Below are 23,325 nucleotides of genomic sequence, written 5' to 3' on the forward strand. Positions count from 1 at the left end.
TATGTACTTGTGTGATCATTCGTCACCTCAGCAATACTGCTATATCCAGATTGTTATGTTGCAGTGTTTCGGCCGTTCTTGTTCAGTTACACTTAACATGTTTAGAATTAATTTCTTGGGTGACTTGACACCTTCAGGCTGCTTAGTCATTTCATCTGTGAGCATGATTTCTTTCTGTTCAGTGATGGTATTTTTCTTCATTTTTTGTATTTCTCAGAATTTTTTCTATATATGAAAATCATAAGTAATTAAAAGATTTGTGTAGGGGTTTTTCTTTTCTTACAGTCTGTATGCCTTTCACTCACCCCCGCCCCAGTCTCCTTCTCCCCTTCCGACTCGCTGTATTAGTTAGGTCACCCGCCATGTCTGCTCTTGTTTCTTCTGTTTGATTTGTGTTGACAGAGCTGGGAGTTTGATTTGTCAGTAGGTTCATTTATTCTCTTATAGTACAGGGAGATTGTTGGGTTTGCTCTGTGCACCTTCTTATAGTTGTGGTCAGATACGTGGTATCTGTAGGCTGAGGGAAAACAGTATTATGTCCTGCCTGTGGGGTCATGAGAGCAGGAGGGCAAAGGGTGGGAAGAGAAGAAGGTGTGAGATTAATTTTGTACCTGAACTCCAGTTATTTGATTTAAAAGAAAAGGGAATTTAATGTTTTTTGGGTCTTTTTTTTAGTAAATCACTTGGAAGTTCTACTCTTTGTATCAAATACTTAATGATTTTCCTAAAGAAATATTTAATTTTAAATGTGCACCTATATAGTGCAGAGTTTTCAGTTGTCCTATTCCATACCAACCTGTTCGATTGCCACTTTTGTGGAGAAATAAGTTAGAGTACATCTCTCAATTATTTTAAAACATGAGTAAATATATCCTTGTTTGGATTTTAATACATTCTGTACTTTGTATGCACATTATTGTATTGCCTTTATTATAGGAGATGAGTGTTCATTTCCATTTTATTAAATATACCTACACAGTATAACTTTTCTCCCTGTCTACTTCTGTGTTTTTTTTGTTAAAATAACTTGATCGTTATTATGTGAGTACCAAAATTTGAGCACAGGATTTAAGAACAAGCTCTCCTGTGTATTTTGGTTTTTTATTTTGAGTGTGATAATGGCTAATCTTATGAGGTAACTGACAAAATTATTTATTCACAGTGGCAGCTCGACTGTCTGGCTTGCTTGCTGAAGTTAATATGCCAGTTTGCAGTCGATCCGTCTGACTTGGACTTGGCTTATCACGATGTCTTTGCCTGGTCTGGCATCGCCGAAAGCCACAGGAAAAGAACTTGGCCTGGCAAGTCAAGGAAAGCTGCTGGAGATCACGCCAAGGGTCTTCACATCCCACGACTAACAGAGGTGACAGACAAATGTGACTCGGTTGTATTGAACAATTCAATGAAAATGAAAAATATACTGACACCTAAGAAATGGCTATGCTTGAGTTCCACAATGGGTGACCTAGCAGCTGAACTGATACCATCACTTTACAGTAGTATAAATTATGTTGGAGCTCTGGTGCCCTAGTGACAAGGACTTGTGGTGCAATCCCAAAGGCACGCAGTTTGAGGCCAGCAGCTCTTCTGTGGAAGACGGATGGACAGTTTTCTCCCATGTGATTAACTGCCTCTGAAAACCCATCAGAGGGTCAGCTATGAGTCGGTTCAGACTCTGTTGGAAACAACAACAATTATATACAGACATGCTTTTCATTTCATCATCAAGAATGAGGAAATTGATGATATGCTATTTAAGTGTTGAGACCATTATTTGGTCTTGTTTTGTTGTTGTTATATGCCATTGTCGTTTGCGACTCACAGCGACCCTATGTACAACAGCCCTAAACCCTGCTCTATCCTGTGCCAATCTCATAGCCTCTGACACACCCATCCCGATTACCCCAGTCACTGAATCAATTCACCTCTACTAGGTAAAATCCCGAATGTGGCAGAATACTTTCTGTTAAAGGCAAACTACAGATAGAGAAGGGTACTGTGGGAACAGCCAAGTCCAGCCTGTACTAACTCCACAAGGGGAATCTACCCCCACAGCAGCATCCACAACACAAAACTAATTCTGAGGGCAGACCCTTCTCACGCTCCTGTACCCACCTAATGGACCCAAAATCCATTGCAGTGACCACACAAACTTGACAGAACCATGCTTGCAGTTACAACAGCAGATCCACTGCACTGTAGAAATGGCAGCGGGTGTTATACAGGGAGTTTAAGATAAGAACTTGGTGTTTACATATGTGTCGTAGAGATTAATAAGCAAAAACAGTGCTGGAGATACAGCATACATACCACCACCACCCAGCCCTTAAATGAATTGGAGCTTAGACATCAAGCGTTTATCAGGGTCAGGTGTTTGAAAGCTAGTACACTAAATGTTGAACCTCAGGATTTTCAATCAAAAATGCACACTTAACACTCAAAATACATTCCTTTCATTTTTTCCCCCCCTTGTTGTGTGTCATCGAGGCAGATCTGACTGGCACAGGAGGAGATTGCCTCTCCTTCTCCAGTGGAGCATCTGGTAGATTTGAACCATACTCTTTGGGGCAGTGAATACATTTCTTTTAATGATAATAGTAATACCAAGATAACGGTTGTCAGAATGATAGGGTCTGCCCCTGCTTGGCATTTCAAAAAGACAAAAGAATTTCATTCCCTACCCACCCTTGAAAATGACTGATGTTAATAATACGTTTTTTAATTTGTTGTTGTGCTGAGAATCTTATAGATACATTTTTTTTTTTTTTTTTTTTTAGCTATAGCAAAACCAGTTTGGGGTGTTTTTATTTCCTACTCGTAAATCCAGCTTAGGTGTATCGAACATCTCCATTTTCTAACATTTAATATTTTAAATTTTTTAAAAAACATTCTTTGAAATGAAAAAATATTCTTTGTGTTGTCCTAGATGAAAAAAAATAATTTTACATCTTATAAAAAAAATTAATTTTGGGGCATTACTTTATAATTAATACATTTTTTCCATGTTTTTGTTTTAAAGGTATTTCTTGTTCTTGTCCAAGGAACCAGTTTAATTCAGCGACTTATGTCTGTTGCTTATACATATGATAATCTGGCTCCTAGGTATGACTTTTTAATGTATTTAATGAATGTATCTGCAGTAAGAATATTTATTTAAATTTCTAAGTATCCCAGAAGTTGATTTTATGTTGGGCTCTTGTTTGTAATTGCACTAAAGTTATCTGTAAAGTATCTTTTAAAACACTTTTTATCTTTCTGGCTCCCAATCTCCCCCAGCCCGTGTGTGTGTGTGAGGCGGGGGTGGGGGGGGGGTGGGACAGATAAACATAATGAAAGGAAACCCATATTTCAAACAAACAGGGTTACATTCAGAGTTACCAGTTCAACATACTGTGAAGAGTGGAGATGAGGAAATTCAATCCACATCAGATCAAACCTTTTCTATTCAGAAAGACTTTTTACATCAAAATATGTCAGACTTTTAAAAAGGAAACCTGAGCTTTGGAATCTAAACTGTAACAACTTAAAACATAAATTTTTAGTAACTAATACATGAATCTTTTTTGAGGGTTTATTTATTTCATCCAATCCTATATACAGTCACATTTTGTTTTTTAACCTGAGCATTAGTTTGGTGTTTGGAGTAAAAATTTTCTTTAAATAGATGGAGTAAATGATAGAACAAAAATGAAAGTGTAGCTTTATTGGGGAGGAAGTTCTGTATATGTCGAAGGACACATGATAGTAAATGTCATTATTTTCAGTTCATTGCTGAATTTCATTTACTTCTGGTGGTGTGTTCTCACTTCACAGAGTTCTGAAAGCTCAGTCTGATCACAGGTCTAGACATGAAGGTAAGGATTTTACAGAGTCAATTTTTAATAGAAACCAGTTTCGATATGTAAGTGTGTTAATGTAACCTTTACTGAGCATTGTTGTTGGTTTACCAGCTAAGCTTTTGTAGTCATGTTCTTTCCTCCTTTTTTCTCTAGTCTCACATTATTCGATGTGGCTCTTAGTGAGTTGGGCTCACTGCTGTTCGTTAGTGAAATCCAGCCTTGCTGACAGTGATCATTTACAAGACTGGCTAAAGAAACTCACCCTGCTTATTCCTGAGGTAAGACGGCAATAGTGAAAATTAGTACTTTATGCTTATTTCTAAGTACTTCATGCTGTTAGCACTAACAATGAGAAAGAAAGCACATAAATGTAATTACATAACTATAATGCATTGTTTGAAATGTGCTTATTTGTCCTTGAATACCTACAATATTTTGAGTTTATGAGTAACATATGTTCTAGAGGGAGCTCTGGTGGCTTAGTGGTAAGGAGTTTCACTGCCAACACAGGTGCATGGTTCAAATCCCCCAACTGCTCCAAAGGAGGAAGATGGGCAGTCACCTCTCCTGTTATTTTACTACCTCTCAAAACTCACTGGAGCGTTAGTTAGCTCTGGGTGAGTTTTGACTCAATGCTACACAGCAACATAGAGTCTATGTAGTATTTAGATTTGCTTTTTAAAAAAACACAACTATTTAAAATGTTCTTTTTCAGTATTTTGTTAATTTTTCTTCAGGCAGTGAATAGAGAGCATTTATTTTGGTAATTTATGTTTATGAGAAATTTTTTCTGTTTATTTTTAGTGTATCCTTCTAGGCAGGAGAGACTAAATATAGGTTAAGTAAACTAAGTGCAGTAGTTCCCACTAAACATATCTCAGTGTTATTCACATCATAATTCTGAGTAATAACAGTTGAAACATACATAATTAGAACCAGTTGTACTTTTAGTGTTTCATCCACAAGTCACATCTTGTTTTGATGGCGTATCTAATACTAAGATTTCTGAGTTGAATGCCCTGTGTTAGTTCTTGTTCTGTCCCAGATAATCCTACAGACATTGGAGCACATACCTTAGAACCTGTGACTCGGCTACTTTCCAGGGTCGTTAAAGTAATGAAAATAATGTTAACAGACTGTGAAAACTTGCTTCCAGTCTCTTTTGTATCTGGGACTTTGTTACTGCTTTTTCTATTTTTCTGATCATTCTTATGTAATTGCAACATATTAGAAATTCTTAATACATACTTTTAAATACTTTATTTGCTCATACATGATTATAATAAGCGTGTATCTAGTACCAAAAGATGGCATTTAAAATAGTTTTAAAAATATAAACTAACATAGTTACTGCTGATTTAATATTAACTTTGGTTAAAGTTAATACTGGTTATGTTGGTTAACTTGTTAAACTAAATCCAACTGCCTCTGGAACTGCTTTTTTCCTTTTAGACTGCTGTTCGTCATGAGTCTTGCAATGGTCTCTATAAGTTATCTCTCTCAGGACTGGATGGAGGGGACTCCATTAATCGCTCTTTTCTGTTACTGGCTGCCTCCACATTGTTGAAGTTTCTCCCTGACGCCCAGGCCCTCAAGCCCATCAGGGTAAGCACTCACCCCTTCTCTGTGCTCAGGACTCTGGTGTCTGTTTCTGACATTTCCTTCATGCCGTTGTTAATCATTGTCCAGTGTCCTGGAATGACTTAGGGACGAATTACTATATTATATGTAAATTTTGTTAAAATAGTAGACAGACACTTCTTCAGTTGACAGGATTGTGACGTATTATGTCCATATTAAAATTGGGATCTGGGCACTTGAAGGTTTATGGTGTCTCTCACAGTATTCTGTCTGGAAAACAGTATTTTTACTCTCAATAGGTCTTCTCTTAATAGAGTGAATGAAAGAAACATACTCTTCTTTTTTTAAAAAAAAATTTTTAATAAAAGTTTAGAGAGACCTTGGATTTCCATTCATATATTGTTGCATACTTTGTTATACAACTCCCCTTCCCCCCCCAGTTCACTCCACTATTCAGCTTTCATTCTGCACTTTTGTCATGACAATAATACCTAATCATATATTCCTCCTAAACAGTTCTCCCCTATCTATTTCAATGCAATATACATTATTTATCCCCTCTTAGTTTCTCCCCAACCTCAGTGTCTGTCCCGTTTTACAACAGTGGCACTATGCAGTATTTGTCCTTTTGTGACTGAGATACTTCATTCAGCATAATGTCCTCGAAGGTCACCCATTTTGAATAATATTGCATGAGTTCCTTGTTTTTCAATGCGGCATAGTATTCCATTGTATGAATATACCACAGCTTCACTATCCATTCGTTTGTTGATGGGAACATAACTCTCTTCTTATTCAGTCATAGGGTTTTTTGAATTTTTTTTTTTCCAAATCCTTATAGTCTAAATTTTATTCTTTACCCTAATATAATATATATACATACATACATACATACATACACACATATATAATAAATACCACCATTCTAAAAAAACTTAATATACATTAAGTCTAGAGACGAGCATATGATGAATCTAGTATTTTAATCCCTCCAGGGCTTGGCTAATGATGTGCACACTTAACCTGTGTAATAGCACTCAAGTGCAAAATAGAACAGGTTCTCTTTACTTTTGAGATGGAGCTATATGCATGTCTGCAGTTCAGTAGACTGCGTGTCGTAGATTTACATACAATAGTTCATAAGTTTTAATTGTTTCCATATTTTTGTTGCCTTCGTAGTTCATCTTATACTGTTAACATTATTGTTTTTCTAATAATTCTCATTTTCGGTTATCTTTGTTGTATAGAAACTAGAAAAATTACTACAATTTCTGTAAAATTGCACATTTTGTTTGTAGAGAATTTTCATTTCTTAAATCTGTAATTTTAATGTATTATAATTTTACGTTACTCTATTCCAATGTTTCATCAAGTTTCATTTTTTTAAATAGATAGATGACTATGAGGAAGAACCAATGTTAAAACCTGGATGTAAAGAGTATTTTTGGTTGTTATGCAAATTAGTTGACAACATACATATCAAAGATGCTGGTCAGGTATGTTCAGATGATTGTACACTAATTTGTTTATATATTTAAGTAATGTATATGTATAGATACATTTGTGTGTCTTATATATTTTTTCCTTAATTATTCAGGGCTTTTTTTATTAGCCTATGTCTGATTAATACTATCACTTTTTCTACTCTTATTTGTGTTTCTTTCCTGCTTTATGTAATTACTTTCTTCTGCTTATGATCTTGGTTAAAGTGTCATGTGGTACCAGTATGTATCATACCTCTTCTGAGTGAAACTTTGTGATGCAGAATTTTCTTTGCAAAGTAGCATTTATTCTTTAAATGTACAAGTGAAAAGTACCTGAACATGTGAAATGAAATCACAATTCAAATAGTTATTTTATGCTAAAGAAGCAAAAGTTTTTGCCAGTCTATGAATAAATAGTATTTTCATCTACACAGTGTTTAAAATGACTTTTTTAAAAAATATTGTGCTCATTGTTCAGGTTTTGTGAACTGAGTGACCCACTTTCACAGTTGACCATCATCTTGTACCATTATAGTATTTTCTCACATGGGTCCAGTACATGCAGCAGTATAATAGATGTCAGAGATGGTCTCAATACATACAGACTTTTGTTTTATAAAGTTAATATGCTATAACATGCGTCTGGTGGCTTAGTGGCAAGAAGCTGCACTACTATCCCAAAGGCATGTGGTTCAAATTTACCAGCTGCTTTTGTAGGAGAAAGATGGGCAGTCTCTCCCATGGGATCCGCTGCCTCTGAAAACCCAGAGGGTCAGCTGTGAGTCAGTTCCGACTCAGTGACACAGTGACCTTAAAAGAAATGCACTTTAAAGAGATGTATTTAAAAGTATAGCAAACAGCTTTATAAATATTTTTTTTTACATAGTGATGCTTTATTTGAAAAATTTTTCAGCATCTGTATTTCCTTTGTTTAATGAATAGTTTATACCTGAATTCTTAATAGATCCTCTCCTACTCATGTAGGAAATTTTAAAAACTAATGTGGAACAAGACTATTTGGTTATTTATTAAAATACTAATGCCAAGTAAATATTGTATGTTTCTAAAATCCTAAGTTTGCCAATTTAAGTCAAAGCAATTTTCTGTCTTATATTTTCATGTTAAGTTCTGTTTTGTGAAATCCATTTAAATTTTTTTACTCAATTATGAGAATTAAAGCTCTCTGAAAATACTTGAACTGTAAACTTAATTAGGTTTTAAATCCTATTTTAAAAGGTGTAGTAAAAAATTACTAGAATTTAGCTATCTCTAGAAGTTGATAATGAAAAAATATTAAAGCAAGCCAAATTAAACTTATCATTTAATAATTTATAAAGTTAATAAATTAGAACCAAATTCATATTCCTTTATCAAAGGAAAAATTCTGTTCCTGTTTGGGTAAACCTTAGTGCTTGTACTAAACAACAAAATTTCAATTTTATGTTTTCTTTGTATTAAGACAACACTCCTCGACTTGGATGCTTTGGCAAGACATTTGGCAGACTGTATTCGAAGGTAAAATTTGATGTGACTGTGTTTTATTGTTGAGGAAAGTCTTAGTTATGTGAACCCTCCTGCCTTACTTCTGTCTTCGGTTTTTTTGTAGCAGGGAGATCCTGGATCATCAGGATGGTAATGTAGAAGATGATGGGCTTACAGGATTGTTAAGACTGGCAACAAGTGTCATTAAACACAAACCACCTTTTAAATTTTCAAGAGAAGGACAGGTAGGTCTAAAAATAACCAAGCATCTGTAAGAAAGGTGGCTGTACTGTATGTGAATATACTAAAAATATTCATAAGCATATAATTTCTAGAATACCTTTATTGCGTATTGAAAGTCAACTTTATATAAGTTGAATCCTGAAATAAAAATCTTGGGCTTTGTTTTGAAAAGGCAGACAACTTCTAAATCCTGTGATTGTAAATGAAACAGAAATCTCTAATTGATAATGTGATTTCTGTTGGAGTAACTGTTTTAAAAGAAGGTCTTAGAGAGGAGCAAATTGTCATTACAAAGTACTTGTCTTTCTCTTCTCCAATTTGTTTTTGGTGTGTTTGGTTTTTTGTTTTTAACATGACTGCAAGTTTACAAAACAAATTTTTTCATTTGTAATCTTCTGAGTTTTATGCTTCAGCCATTAATTGCTGATTTGAAAGACTTGATGAACGTCAAAATGTTTATTGAATCTTTGAAACAGCTGACGGCAGATGCTGTCTTCCTCTTAGCAGTGTGTGTTGTTGGCGATCGTGTTGGTGCCTGAGCAAACCCATCCCACTTCTGTCAAGTTGAGTTTGACATCAGGTTTTTCAGACTCGAACTCTTTCCCCACCCACCCTGGTTAGAAGTCTTACGGGAAGATTTTCTCCCACAGAATAGCTAAGTGATTGCAAACAGCCCCACTCCGCATTTAGCAGCTACATGTGCTTAATCATACATTGTCAGTACATTTAAAAAAATGAATATATAATAAAGGTATGAGCTTAAGTCTTTACTGACATTTGTCATGTTATAGTTGTAGGAAAAGTTACTGCTAGGAAATAACTTTGTGTACTTAGTTAACTTTTTTTCCTACTGCTGCTCCCTGCGAGAATGTTTTCTCCACAACCCCTTTTACTTCCATAAGACATTTTTCTGTTGCTTTAGTTTTATTTTTTTGGTTATTGGTGAAAATTTTCCAAACCCCCTTTTTCCCTAATCTGTCTAAAACGACATTCTTTATTGGACTCAGGTTGTACATGCTTTTTCCAAGAGTCTTATTTTATTCTGTGAGTCACATTATTAAGGCCAATTTCTCTTATTCATAAATAACTATTCTATGCAAATTTTTTGAACCCTTTTGAAGTGACATATTCTAATGAAAAGTCATTTTCTTGAAATTGAAAGTGAGACACTTAGGAAGTGAATTGGCTTGAGGCGGTATGAACTTTGTGATTGATTGTGTAATTACTGTGCTAGCTTATCTGTACAGATAGGAGAAGACTGGCGGCTCTTTCCAAGATTTTGCTTTTTCTCTCTACACACATGTCCCTTTTAAGGCCTCTGTGTTTCTGGTATAAACCCTGCTTTCCTGTCCCTTCCTGCTTTCTGGACTCTTATCTCTGGGTGGACGCAGCCCCTATGGGTCTTTTGTAGTCAGTGATGCCCAGGTGTGTGGTCCCTGCAGGGCTACTGATCTCCTTACACAAGCTGAGTCATGGCAGTGGTTTCTGTCTCCGGTGGTGCATAAGGACCTTCACCTAAATAGCCTTGAGGGTTTCACCAGTTTCTCTCAGAGAACAGTGAGCCTAGTGTGGCTTCTGTACTCTTGTTTCCTCTCTCTGCTTTTAGATATGTTCTTCTTGTTTCGTTTTTGGTTGATTGAAACCTCCAGTTGTGCTTAGATGGCTCATGTGAAGAAACAGCCATCGTGTACTTCACGGGCCTGCACAGCATGATTTTAGTGAACTGGCAGGCAAGTTGACAACCTTATGGTCCAGAAAACTTGTGTTAGAATGTGTTCGCTGTGCCTTGTTTGTGTTTTTGGTAAATACATGTGCCTACACCCAAATATTTCTGTTTGCACATACTTACAGATGTAAGGCGTTCAGGAGCGCTGGTAGCATTGCTGGCCAAGTGTTGGGCTGCTGACTGAAAGTCTTCTCCTGTTGAGAATTTTGTTGTTTGGTGCCACCAAGTCAAGTGTGATCCTGTGTATGACACATCTGAACCCTGTCCTACAATTTCTGACACTCTAGAACATTGCAAGTCAGTGTGTCAGTCCATCTGGTTGAGGGTTGTCGTCGTCTCTGCTTTTGCTCCACCTTCCCAAGCATGATGGTATAGCCTCTCCTAGGTAAGAGACACAGGCTTAGGGATTCACTGTAGGTTCACGATGAGTTGACCTCAGCCTCAGCACGAGTGGCTCTAAATACAGCTCTATGTTTTCACCAGTGTACACACCTACTAGTCCTTTACCAAATGCCTTAAATCCATCCGTATACTCAAATACCTCTTGTTACTACTTTGGTTGTGCTGTGCTCATATCCACAAATTGGTACAGCTTTCCCATCACTGAAAATAACAAATTTGTCTTCTACTTCTTGATAAATACTTTATTTTTAATACTTGTTTTTGGTTTACTACAAAACATTATTTGTTTTTATATGATTAATTTTACTGAATATCACATGCTCCAGGTCCATCTGTGTTAAGTTTCATGGACTCCTCATTGTTCTTTGTTGTTGTGTATCATTCTGCAGTTCGCCTCCCAGTCCTCTGTTGATGGACCATTGTTTCTTTTTAATTGCCACAGTGAACAGAAGTTTGTAGAATCTGTTTGTGTTGTCATTTTTACGTGTTAGGGTACGTAGCAGGGAGTGGAATTGTTGGACCACCAGGTGCTAACTTTGTTTTTGTAGTCATTCGGTGCCGGCGTGTCAAGCTCGGCTCATAGCAAACTTCGGTTCACAGATGCTAAGCCTTGCCAATCCTGAGGAGCGCTCACCAGCTTAAGTCCATTGTTGTAGTTACTCTTAGTCCATCTCTTTGAGACGCTTCCTCTTTGTCCAACCCTCTCCTTTTTTAATCCCCCTGCAGCCCTCTCCTTTTCCAAGCATTGCGTCCCCTTCCAAGAACCGACCCCTCCTGACAAGTGTATATGAGATGATGTCTCTCCATTCTTGCCTTGAAGGACCATGCCAGCCACACTTGTGCAGGCAGATTTCTTTTGTTCCCTTGGCAGTCCACGATGTGTGTGCGTGGCACTTTGGGCCAGCACCATAAATCAAGGGCAGCAATTCTTTCATGGTGTTTTAATAGCTGAGTACAGATTTTTTTTGTGGTCCAACTCACAGTGAATAAGAGTTCTGGTCTCCCCACCTCCTACCCACATCATCATTTGTTGTTATCCCTCCTTGTCCCCCAGCCATTGCCATTTACCTGGAGTAAGTTTGTATTAGTTGTAATATTAATTTGCACCACTTTCTGATCACTAATTTGCTGCTTGGATGTCACCTTTGGTGACAATCCCACCCATGTCTGATGCTTGCTTTTTGGGTTGGGTTTTAGTCTTTATAAGGAATGTCTGAACAATATAAAGTCTTCTGGTACATTGAAGATATTCCAATTTATTTTCTTTTGTTGCATGTGCTTTTGGCACAACATTTAGAAATCTGTTGTTGGAAACTAGATCGGCCATCTGCTGTCCAAAAACGATTCTTCTTATTTCCAGAGTTGCCACTGTTCTGCTACTCAGACAGCTTTTTCACTGTACTGAAACTCAACAACAGAAGTCCATGTGTACGCAGACCCACTTTGTTTTGGCCAGCAGAAAATCTTGGGTAACAGCAGTTGCTGCTGTTAGGTGCACAGCACTCACTGTCAGTTACCATTCCTTGACCCTGTGAATTACAGATTAGAACCCTGTCCCACCCTTACCATCAGTGGGAGTTTCCAGCCCTTGGTCTTGATTGATCTTGTTGGGGGCATCCTCCTCTTTCTCTGACTCTCCACCTGATGTGTTTTCCCTCCTGATTACATGCTCAAAGTGTGTACTTTGGATGCTGCAGTTCCTTCATGACAGTCTTGTTTGTTCTTTGAGCAGGTAATGTGATGTATTCTATGTTCTGCGCCACCACCATGATCAGAGGCATCAGTTCTGTACTCTGTTGATGGCACCTAACAATGTAGCATGGAGGAATTTTCCATCTTCAGTCGTTGAGTGTGTTTATCATGCAAAACTAGTAGATTCTGTCGAGTGATTTGCCTGCATTGACTAAAATGACCATGTTTACTTCCTCTGTCTGGTATTAATGTGATGGATTACATTGATTTTGGAACACAAATAGCACAGTGGTTCTGAGCCGCGACGTTCGTTGAACCCACCAGCTGCTCTGTAGGAGACAGCTTGTGCAAATTCTGTTGCTGTGGAAATGGGCGATTCCATGACTCAGTGTAAATTTGTGGGCATTTCTACTCTATCTTGTAGGCGTGTTGTGAATCAGTTTACTCCAGCCAGTGGTTTTGAGTTGTTTACTTGTATTTTCATTAAATTGATATTTCTAGTGTTTTTTGCATTCTTTTAATAAATCCTACTTGGTCATGGTGTAGGATCCCTTTTATATACTTTTAATAGCATTCAGACTGCAAATACGTTATTTCTATGCAATGGCTGTCCCATGAAATCATGACCCTGAACCTCCAAACCAAGGAACCAAATCCCAGGAGGTGTTTGATTATGTATAAGTGACATTACTACTGTTGGTACTGTGTTACTCTGTTAAATGTGTCTGGGAATATTTCTTATGCCCATAAAGGTATTCTATGTTCTAAGGTAAACACCTGGCTAACTGATGCCAAAAACAAACAATACCAAACTGTCCTCTGTTACAACCAGCTCCATTTGAAGACAGGAATGGAACTGGTTGATAATCCAAGATCTGCCTGTATTGGATTGTTTTCGCTGGTATTTTTAAGATTTCTCCCCACCCACCCTACTGAAATTTTGTTCTGTCATTTTCTTTTAGCCTCTTTCCTCTTTATTGGCATTGGTCTTAAGTTATGGTCATCTTTTTTATTGGCATTGGTATTAGGTTATTGCTTGCCTCTTCAACTGAGCTTCAAATGCCCCCTTCTGTTTCATTTTTTAAAACTTTGATACCAATTTATTAAATACTTGGTAATATTCTTCAGTGAGGCTGTCTGACTTAGATTTTTTTTTACTTGGGAAGATTTGGTCTCTTGTTAGGGCTCTGCTGAGAGTTTGTTTCTTCTTGAGATGATATTGGCAATCATGTGTTTTTCAAGTTTAGTCTGTTTCTTATAAACTGTCTCATTTACTGGCATACAGTTATGTTTTTTCTCCCCTTGTGGCAAAATACATTATTCTTTATGATCCATTTTATATTTATGGGGGCTTTAATGGAGCTCTATTGGCCTACTGAAAGAAGTTGCACTGCAATCCCAAAGGTACACAGTTCGAGGCTACCAGGTGTTCTACCAGAGAAGGATGGCAGTCTCCTCCCATATGATTGACTGTCTCTGAAAACCTGCTGTAGGAACAGCTACAGGTTGGTTCTGACTTGACAGCACACAGCTACAAAACATGTTACTCTCTGTGATCCATTTTCTATTTCTAGGATCCATACAAATGTCCCAAATTTGCTTTCTAATTTTACTTGTTAGTATCTTCTCTCTCCTTGGCCATTCTAGCCAGCTGATGTCAGTCTCATTTATCTTTTCCATGAACCAGCTTCTAATTTTGTGGATCTTGTTTCGTTTTGTTCTTTTATTTGTGTCTACTCTTATCTTCATTTTCTTCCTTGTATTCTGGTCCTTGAATTTGCTCCACGTTTTCTAGTACTTGGATTATAAAGTTAGGTGTAGGAGATTACAGCTATAAATTTTCCTCTGACAACTGTTTTTGCCGCATCTCTTAAGTGTTACTATGTTTGCTTTCGTTTATATTCAGATATTTTCTAAATTATCTCTCGTGTTATGCCTAGACTCATTACTTGTTTAATGTGTTTTACCTTCATATGTCTGTATTTTCCACTTTTACTTCTTTTTAAATATATTATTAATTAGTGTGATTCTGCTGTGTTTGAAGACAACAAAGCTTTGTATGGTTTCAGTCTTTTTAAAGTTAAATGGGATTTGCTTTGTTTCCAACTTGTGCTGTATCTTGAAGATTCATGAGTGCACTGAAGAATGTGCATTGTGGTGGTGCTGACTGGAGCGCTCCATGTTTGTGGTTTAGTCTTTTGGGTCTGTATCCCTGGTCAGATCCTCTTCTAAAAATTGAATCATCTGTCTAGAGCTTCTGTCATTTACTGGAAATACCTTCCTGAAATCTCTCACTTGCGTTGAAGATCAGAGTTATACTATTTTGGGATGCTTGTTGGATTTAACTTACAGCATTATTATATTGTTTTAATGAATGGACCCTTTTGTCATTACATAATGTCACTCATTGTATCACAATACTAATCTTTGATTTAATATCTGATAATAGCCACTCATATTAATTATTTGTATAGAATATTTTTCTGTCCATTCAGAAATGGGTAACTCTGGAGGACATTATGCTCTCATCGGGGATACAGAAGATTAGGGGATTAATGCATTGACAAAGGTTTTGAAAAAGATAATGCTTTTATGTTAGATGGAGTTCTGTGGGCAGAAAAAGAAGACAAGCACTTAAATTTATAGAAAATTAAGTTCACATCTAGGACTTGGAAAGCTTTGCATAATAGATTGAGTTGTTCCCTTTAGACTGACTTTTGAGAGAAGTATAGCAAATAAGAAGGTCCACTAGCATGGTGTTAGGAAGTTATTGCACAAAATTAAATAGAAGTTCTTTTTTTCATTGATAAAGGAAGCACGTAAATGTTTGATCCTTCGAATAGCATTAAGATTGCGCATTGGCAAAATTTGTTAGCAGATTGGGAACCAGCAGGAAGCAGTGCAGTAGTAGATGTATTCCTAGAAGAATTTTGGGTTAGTGTCCTGATTTTTAAGAATGTGTCACATTTCTCTTTAAGTATAAAACTTTTAAAATTGTTTTTATTGAATGGGGGGGTTTTTTCCTGTGAGATAGACCAAAATGGGTTTACGCATTGATTTTTTTAGTTTGCTCAGATTCACTATTTTTTATAAAATGCTCTTACCTTTTAGCCTTTGAATATCTTTTTGTCAAAGCGTAAGTATCTTGGAGGTACAGGCAATTTATAACTTACGGGATGAGCCTGGCAAAGATGGTTGTTTTGTTTTTGGTTTTTTGGGTTTTTTTTTGTAATTAACAGGCAGTTCAGACATTGTGTTTGAAAGAATTAGACTTTATTTCCCCACCCAGATACTATGTTTTTATGGTTCTCTGAGTTCTGGGATGGCATGGTATCAGCTCACCATCCATCTGGTCACGCATGTGGACTTTTTGCCCATCTTCCCTTTGCTGAGTCGTCATTGACAACAGGAAGGTGAAAGAGGTGCACCATCAATGGAAAGAGTTCAAATTAGCATTTTCTTTTTTTCTTTGCCTGTCTCAGGGATTCCCAGTGGACCCGAATTAGGTGACTGCCTAAAAGGACTCACATAGTTTAACATAACTCATGTTCAGAAGTCAGTCTTAGTCCTTAAAAAAAATTCCGTAAAGGAAAGGCGCATTGGGCCAAGTCCAGAGTAAGCCAGGCGTACTCTGGTTCCCTTGTGGTGGAGTTGGTGTGGATGCACGTTGATCCTCCAGCAGAGACTGTGACCCATTGGAAGGGTTGTCCACTGGGGAACCTCACATGAGCCTAGGCATCCAGGGTTTCTATCTGGATGTGAGTCACACCTGCATGACTTGACTTTGGTCACAAAAATTCTTGACTTCAGAAGCAAAACTGGGTTAAACTCCATTGTTTCCAAAAGTGGTAGAGTGCTATAAACTAATATTATTTTTTCTTTTTTTTTTTAAGAGAGAGTGTGTGTACACACATGTACACTGTCAAATCAGATCTGACTGGTACAGGAGGAGATTGTCCCTCTTTCTCCAGCAGAGCCTCTGGTGGATTCGAACCGTACACCTCTGGGATTGCAGTGCAGCTTCCTGCCACACCAGAGCTTGCCTATTTTTGCACTTTTTGTATTAGTGAAATGTTTACTACTTGTTTCCAAATGACAGCAAGGGTCAGCTTTGCAAGTAAACACATGTAAGGATTGTGATCCCAGACCTACTGTGTTAACAGTTGCTCCCACACAGTATAAGAAGTTTCACAGTCACAGCCATATTTGGGATGGATGAGAGAAATCCTGTTCTTTAATAAAAGCTGCATAGATCCAGTTAGGAAAGAGCAGATGGGGGAAATGCCCCAACAGTCGTTTTTTTGGGGGGAGATGCAATTTATGAAAGACACATTGACAGTGAAGGACTGGAAATCTTGAGACATTTTCAGACTCTGTGATAAACCTTGCACCTGAGTTTAAACTTGACTTGTCCAGAGATTGTGTACTTGGAGTCTTTGATTTTGCCACTGGCACCTACTAAGTGTGTAACTCTGGGGAGATATCTTACCCACAGCAACTTTGGGCTGGGGCCTTAGGCCATTGCCTGGTACTTCATAAGTTCTCATGGGCAAGCTCCTCCTCCTATTATTGCTAGGAAGTTACAAGGAGAGATTGCGGTAAATGGGAATGCACCAATTAATACATGAATAATGAAGTCCTAACAAAATTTGGGTCACTTAATGCATTTTGGTTTAGATGCAGAAGTTATAAAGTATCAGCAGGCAAGAGTAAAAGATGAGCCTCACCATCGTAACTTCATTAAGACTTTCAGATGTGTGGTTCCCATTAAATTTTCAATCTTTTCATCAACCACAGGTGTTAGGGAATCCAGTTTGTTCTGTATAAATGAATTGTGATGTTTGAAATTAAATATACAGGCATTTTGTAGCTTGCTCTTCATTGTGCTTTAATTTTTCTCTTTGTAGGAGTTTTTGAGAGATATCTTCAATTTACTGTTCTTGCTGCCCAGTCTTAAAGATCGACTGCAGCCAAAGTGCAAGTCTCATTCCTCGCGAGCTGCTGCCTACGACCTGTTGGTGGAGATGGTCAAAGGCTCGGTGGAGAACTACAGGCTGATCCACAACTGGGTCATGGCCCAGCACATGCAGTGTGAGCATCCGCCCTTCTCTCACTTCTGTCAGTTGTGTGCACAGAAAAGAAAGGCAGTGTTGGAAATCACTAATACAGAAAAACGGCATACTTCATATATTTTAGCATTATTTACTACTTTGTTTTAATGTTCAGAAAGCTAAAAAGGGGGGCAGAGACAGTGTGTGTGTGTGTGTGTGTGTGTGTGTAGCAGAAATACCTTTATACACTTTTATCTGTAGTGGTTTAGCATTTTTGTTAGGTTCTGTCTACTTGAGTCCGATTTATGTGAATCTGAACCCTGGCTTGACCTCAACCCCACCTTATATTGTACTGTTAGTGGCAAATAAATTGAGTTTTGATAATCCTTCAGATGTTTAGAGTGTAATAGTGGTTTAGTTTGTGTGCTTACGTATTTAGAAAAAAGTTTGTGTATACACACATTTTATGTGGAGCTCTGATAGCTTAGTGGTAAGGAGTTGTACTGTGAATCTAGTGCCAACTCCGTTCGAATCCACCAGCTGCTCCTCCAGAGAAGAACAGGCAGTCTTCTCCTGAGCAACTTACTGACTTAGAAAACCGCTGGAGGGTCAGCTGTGAATCAATTCTGAGTCTATAGTACAACATCATTTATGACTGTTAGCTAGATGAGGTAAGGTGCATTGGTAAAGCAAACAACTTGATGATTAACTGTTTGGGGGGGCGTGTGTGCCCCCTCTTTTGTCAGCAGCTCATGCACCTTACAAATGGGACTACTGGCCCCACGAGGACGTTCGTGCTGAGTGCAGGTTTGTGGGCCTGACGAATCTGGGAGCCACTTGTTACTTGGCTTCTACTATTCAGCAACTTTACATGATTCCTGAAGCAAGACAGGCTGTCTTCACTGCTAAGGTACACACCTTGTCCTCGCTTTTAAGTTAACCTGTAAAACCAAACGTTTCATTTCTTAAGGGTTTTTTGATGATCTGGGAATATTTTTAAAAAATTTTACTTGAATAAAGGTTTAGAGAGCATGTTAAAAAACAAATGTTTTCATTTTCGTTTGCATCTTGATTTTTTTTTTAATTTAGTGTTTATTAAGAAATGCATTAGGAGGTGGAATTAAGATCTAAAGTTGGCTTGCAAATGGAGAGATCACCTGTGTTTTAATTGTTTTCACATTTTAACAAATTGCTCCTAACACCATCGTTGAGCTGTCAAAGGAAAACAGTTATGCATTACACATATTTGTAGATCCTCTTGCCTTTTCTGTTAAAAGGCATATAAATTGTAATTACACAGAAAATAAAGCCTAAGACAAAAGTAGAGAACTTCACAAGAGTCCACAATTAAGGTTGCATAGTGGAATGTACTTGGGGCGGGGATATTGTGTACCAGGGAGGAAGTTTTACTTTTCAAAGAGAGGAGCAAATTGGGGGGGGGGGGTGGAATAGAGAACTTGCCAGAATCACAAAGCATGTTTCGTTATACTTCTGAATAAGAGCATATTGTCCTGTTCGGTTTATTCTCTGCTCCATATTTTTGCTTGCTTTCTGTTTTTCATTCTTTTCTGTAATAGGGGATTTTTAGTCTGCCATCTATCTCTGCTTTTATTTTTTTTATTTTTCTTTTCTGTAACAAAATCACTTCACTCCAAAGTACTTTCATGGGAACTATGTTTGAGATAAATTTCAGGGTCTCCCATTAATATTTTATTTTACTGTGTCGAATCATTGGATTTAGATATGTGGATCTTTTGGTTTATAATCTTCGTAGACTTCACTTGAAAGAAGAATTAATAGCACAAGAGAATGTGATCTTTAAGCTGCTTATAACCTGCCTGTATAGTTTGTATTGTTTTATAAAACCTGTTTTCACCAGAGACAATTGTTTTCAGGGGTTTTCTTTTTTGTGGTTACCTTCCCATATTCTTGGTATTTTTTTCTTCTTCACCTTAATGGCCATCTTTGAGCTATGATCACTGGCAGAAACTAGAAGCCGATTGTGCTGCTAACTAAAAGGTTAGCAGTTCAAAACCACTAGCTGCTCTGAGGAAGCAATACAAGATATCACCTCCCATAAAGATTTATAGCCATGCAAATTTTAAACAGTACATACATATCTCAAATTTATATTTAATTAGAAATTACAGTTAGTAAAAATAAAGACCTTTTTCCTTTTCTGACACGTAAAACCTTATTCTCGCTAGTGGAAAGAAAAATTCTAGGCTTTTTTTTTTTTTTTTTTAATAACCACAAGTCATTGATGCCAAGGCAGTTCTCACCTTGCGTGATGTGTCTGAGGCTGTGAACTGTAACTTGAGGAAGCAGTGCAGCTCCCTGCAGACCCTGCCACAGAGCCCCTTCAGAGCTGGGTACCTGTTCTGCATCATTAATACCTGTACCGAGACACTGTTGTCTGAACAGACCAAGGAACACATAGTTTAAAATCAGGAAAGGTGTGCCTCAGGCTTACATCCTTTTTCCACACCTTTTTAGTCTGTACGTAGAGCAGGAGTGGCATCCACTTCCTTAATTTTTAATGTTTAATGTTCTAATTTTACACAAAAACTAGAATGTTATTTTTTTGTCTTCATAGAGCTCATATTAGGAAAACAACTATTTCTGTACAAAAATGTCTAATTTATTCTCCCTGTGATTTAATGAAAAATTTTCGCCTGATTTTCAGTATTCAGAAGATATGAAACACAAGACCACACTTCTGGAGCTTCAGAAAATGTTCACATATTTAATGGTATGTCTGAAAATTGACTGAAAAACTAAAGGTGTCATGTGACAGTAACTTTAAAATTACATACTGCCCATTTATAGTGTTTGTCTTGATTGTTCTCCAAAATTAATTTGTTGTTTACCTCTCTTTATTCTAGTGACTTTTCTATCGCATCTCAGTCATCTGCATTTTATTAACTAGTCATTTGAAGACTTCATTGTATCCAGTTCTTTTTCCATCACAAGATTTTCCCGTTTGGTGCCTAAATCTTTGATTATAATTTGTACCTCTCATTTCCTGTTCCCTCAACTAGAAAAGTAACCAGTCTTAAAGACATTAAATACTTTTCTACTTCAGATTCTGCATTGGAAATAGAATGGTACTCGGTTGTTCATCCGAGTGGCTAATTCATTCCTGCAACCTGTACTTCCTTTCCATATTCAGCTTCACTCTGTGGTAACCCCGAGCCCTTTGAAGCCCACGCTCCTATTGCCTCTTCATCTGTGAAATTATTTCTGCTGCCCCTCACCTCAAACACTGCCTTTCAGGGCTCTCCATTTTCTTCTACCACCTCGCAGAGGGATTTTGGGTTTCATCTGCTTTAAGAGAACACAGCTAACAGCAAACACTCTGCCTCACCAGTACGACTTTGTTGTTCCTCTCCCTTGGATCTGTTATTGTCTCACTCACTGACTATTGAGGACAAGGACTGCGTCGTACTTGCTTCCTATTTTTCAACTTTCAACATTTAATAAACATCTAATAACTGATCTTTTTTTTAATAAAAATCCAGAGATTTCCTATTTATTCCTTTATGTTAAAAAATGTATCTTCTTGACAGAGTTGAATTGTGTCATGTTAGGTGAAAACAGTATTTTAAAAGAAAGTTCAATCTATAGTAAAACTTCACTTAGCCCACAGTTTTAATAATTCATTTCACATAAAGGTCTGAGCCATTTCTAGAATTTCTTAGAAATTTTTGTTTACTTTCCAGGAAAGTGAATGCAAAGCCTACAATCCTAGACCTTTCTGTAAAACATACACCATGGATAAGCAGCCACTGAACACCGGGGAGCAGAAAGACATGACTGAGTTTTTTACTGATCTGATCACTAAAATTGAAGAAATGTCTCCAGAATTGGTTAGTATCTGACATGAGTATTTGGGGTGGGCGGGGGTATGTGTGTGTTGTGATAGTTTTGGGTTTTTTTCATTTGTATTCATTTGCCCATATTTTAACTACTACATTTTGTTTTATTTTAAAGAAAAACACAGTCAAAAGTTTGTTTGGAGGTGTAATAACAAACAATGTTGTTTCCTTGGTAAGTATTCAGTCAGTTCCTTGCTCTGTTGGCACATTGTATGTTTTAGCTTGTTATTACAATGTCACTGATTGTTTACTGTTTGTTATTCAGGACTGTGAGCATGTCAGTCAGACTGCAGAAGAGTTCTACACAGTCAGGTGCCAGGTGGCTGATATGAAGAACATTTATGTAAGTAATTTTGTATACAACATTTAAGCCTTCTTTTTATTTTTTTGTAACTATTTGCAGGTTTGTTTTAGTATCTTGAGAGTTAACTTTTGCCTTGTTTTTAACTCAGTTTCCTGTTTACATGTTTAGACAGACCACAAAACTAATTTTTAGCTAAAAATTTAAATACATAGCCTCTTTTTTCTCACTTTTACTTTTATATTGAGTTGTATACTTTATGTATTATTCGTGTACATTGCCGTTTCACACATTCCTACATTCACATTGTGTTTCCACATCACTCATATACATTGTGTTTTATAAAATTAGAATTGATCTTTGCTCACTATTAACCCTTTCTTTTCAGGTCCCTGTTAGATCTTTTCCTAATTCCATTACCACCCCCCTACCATCCTTAAACACCAAACTCTGGTAGCTTAGTGATTTCTTCCCCTTTCCACCCTCTGCACCCTTGTTCCCTCCACTTCACCTTTTGGACTTTTATCCACATCTTACTAGTAATCTTTCTACTTTTACAATAATGGTCTTAAGCAGTATTTTTCCTAATGAGACTGGGTTAGTTCACTCAGCATAATGCTCTCTAGACTCTCCCATGTTATATAGTATTTTTAAAATCCAGAACCTTTCAAATAATATTCTCAAAATCAGTATGAAGCGACTCTGGTAGTATATATCAAGTAGGATGTCTGGCTGAAAGGCCTGTGCTTTGAGTCTTAACGCCTGCTTGCTCTGAGGGAAAAAGATGCCCTCCTCCAGTGAAAATTTACCACGTCTGAAACACAGTGGGGGAGGACTAGATCACAAGATACTTGCTGCCAGTGGGGTTTGGGTTTTGTTAGTATGAGAAAAGGGTGTTTGGTTTTTTTGTGTGTGTGGTTTGTTTTGGGTTTTTTAAAAGGCAAATTAAGAATTCATTTTGTTACAATAAATTGCTTTTTCACTGCATAGTCTTCATAATTTTTTGCTTGTGTGCTTTTAGCGCTAATATGAAACCTTCAAATATTTTGTGCACAGGAATCTCTTGATGAAGTTACCATTAAAGACACTTTAGAAGGTGACAACATGTATACTTGCTCTCATTGTGGAAAGAAAGTACGAGCTGAGAAGAGGTATGCTTTTTAAAAACATCATTTTACTCTTGATAAATTACCAGATGCAAGTGGAAGATAATGTGGAGATAAAGGAAGTTTAAATTTTAATGAAATTAGTGCTGATAAAACCCAAAGATGAGCCCATCTCTGGTGAGGTGAGTCCACCAGTGGTTCCTTGGAGAAAGATGGCCAGTATTCTCCTGAGGAATTCACAGCCCCTTGACGACTTGTTGGAGGGATGGCTCTAAGTTGGTTCCAGCTCACTAGTAGTGAGCGTAAGAAATTGAGGCCTGGTGATGAAGGGCACATCGGCTCTTTGCAGCTCAGTTATTTAGTGAAGTGCAGTTGATGTTTGTGTAATTGGTGCTAGGAACTGTGAGTCCCCTACAGAAAGTCTAGTTTTAGGGACAGAAAGAGTTAGAGGGATAGTTTCCGTCATTACCTGTATTACTCTTGGATGTCTGGTTTTAGTAATGTCATTACATGATAATAGCAAACCTTCTCCTGATCCTC

General features: G+C 37.3%; 1 protein-coding gene across 1 annotated transcript in view; it reads left to right on the forward strand.

Annotated features, from left to right (window-relative positions):
• USP34 (ubiquitin specific peptidase 34) overlaps nucleotides 1-23,325 on the forward strand; it is a 179,470-nt gene that overhangs the window by 98,341 nt on the left and 57,804 nt on the right. The window contains exons 34-48 of the mRNA XM_006881033.1: nucleotides 1,163-1,363; nucleotides 3,020-3,102; nucleotides 3,814-3,854; nucleotides 3,993-4,117; nucleotides 5,292-5,444; nucleotides 6,812-6,916; nucleotides 8,364-8,419; nucleotides 8,511-8,631; nucleotides 17,357-17,540; nucleotides 18,250-18,410; nucleotides 20,187-20,252; nucleotides 21,223-21,369; nucleotides 21,494-21,550; nucleotides 21,644-21,721; nucleotides 22,736-22,830. Of these exons, the coding sequence (XP_006881095.1) occupies nucleotides 1,163-1,363; nucleotides 3,020-3,102; nucleotides 3,814-3,854; nucleotides 3,993-4,117; nucleotides 5,292-5,444; nucleotides 6,812-6,916; nucleotides 8,364-8,419; nucleotides 8,511-8,631; nucleotides 17,357-17,540; nucleotides 18,250-18,410; nucleotides 20,187-20,252; nucleotides 21,223-21,369; nucleotides 21,494-21,550; nucleotides 21,644-21,721; nucleotides 22,736-22,830 (1,673 nt within the window). The remainder of the gene's footprint in view (nucleotides 1-1,162; nucleotides 1,364-3,019; nucleotides 3,103-3,813; nucleotides 3,855-3,992; nucleotides 4,118-5,291; nucleotides 5,445-6,811; nucleotides 6,917-8,363; nucleotides 8,420-8,510; nucleotides 8,632-17,356; nucleotides 17,541-18,249; nucleotides 18,411-20,186; nucleotides 20,253-21,222; nucleotides 21,370-21,493; nucleotides 21,551-21,643; nucleotides 21,722-22,735; nucleotides 22,831-23,325) is intronic.

Source organism: Elephantulus edwardii, unplaced genomic scaffold (assembly GCF_000299155.1).
Source record: "Elephantulus edwardii isolate Elephantulus edwardi_28Jun2011 unplaced genomic scaffold, EleEdw1.0 scaffold00011, whole genome shotgun sequence".
NCBI classification, from domain to species: domain Eukaryota; kingdom Metazoa; phylum Chordata; class Mammalia; order Macroscelidea; family Macroscelididae; genus Elephantulus; species Elephantulus edwardii.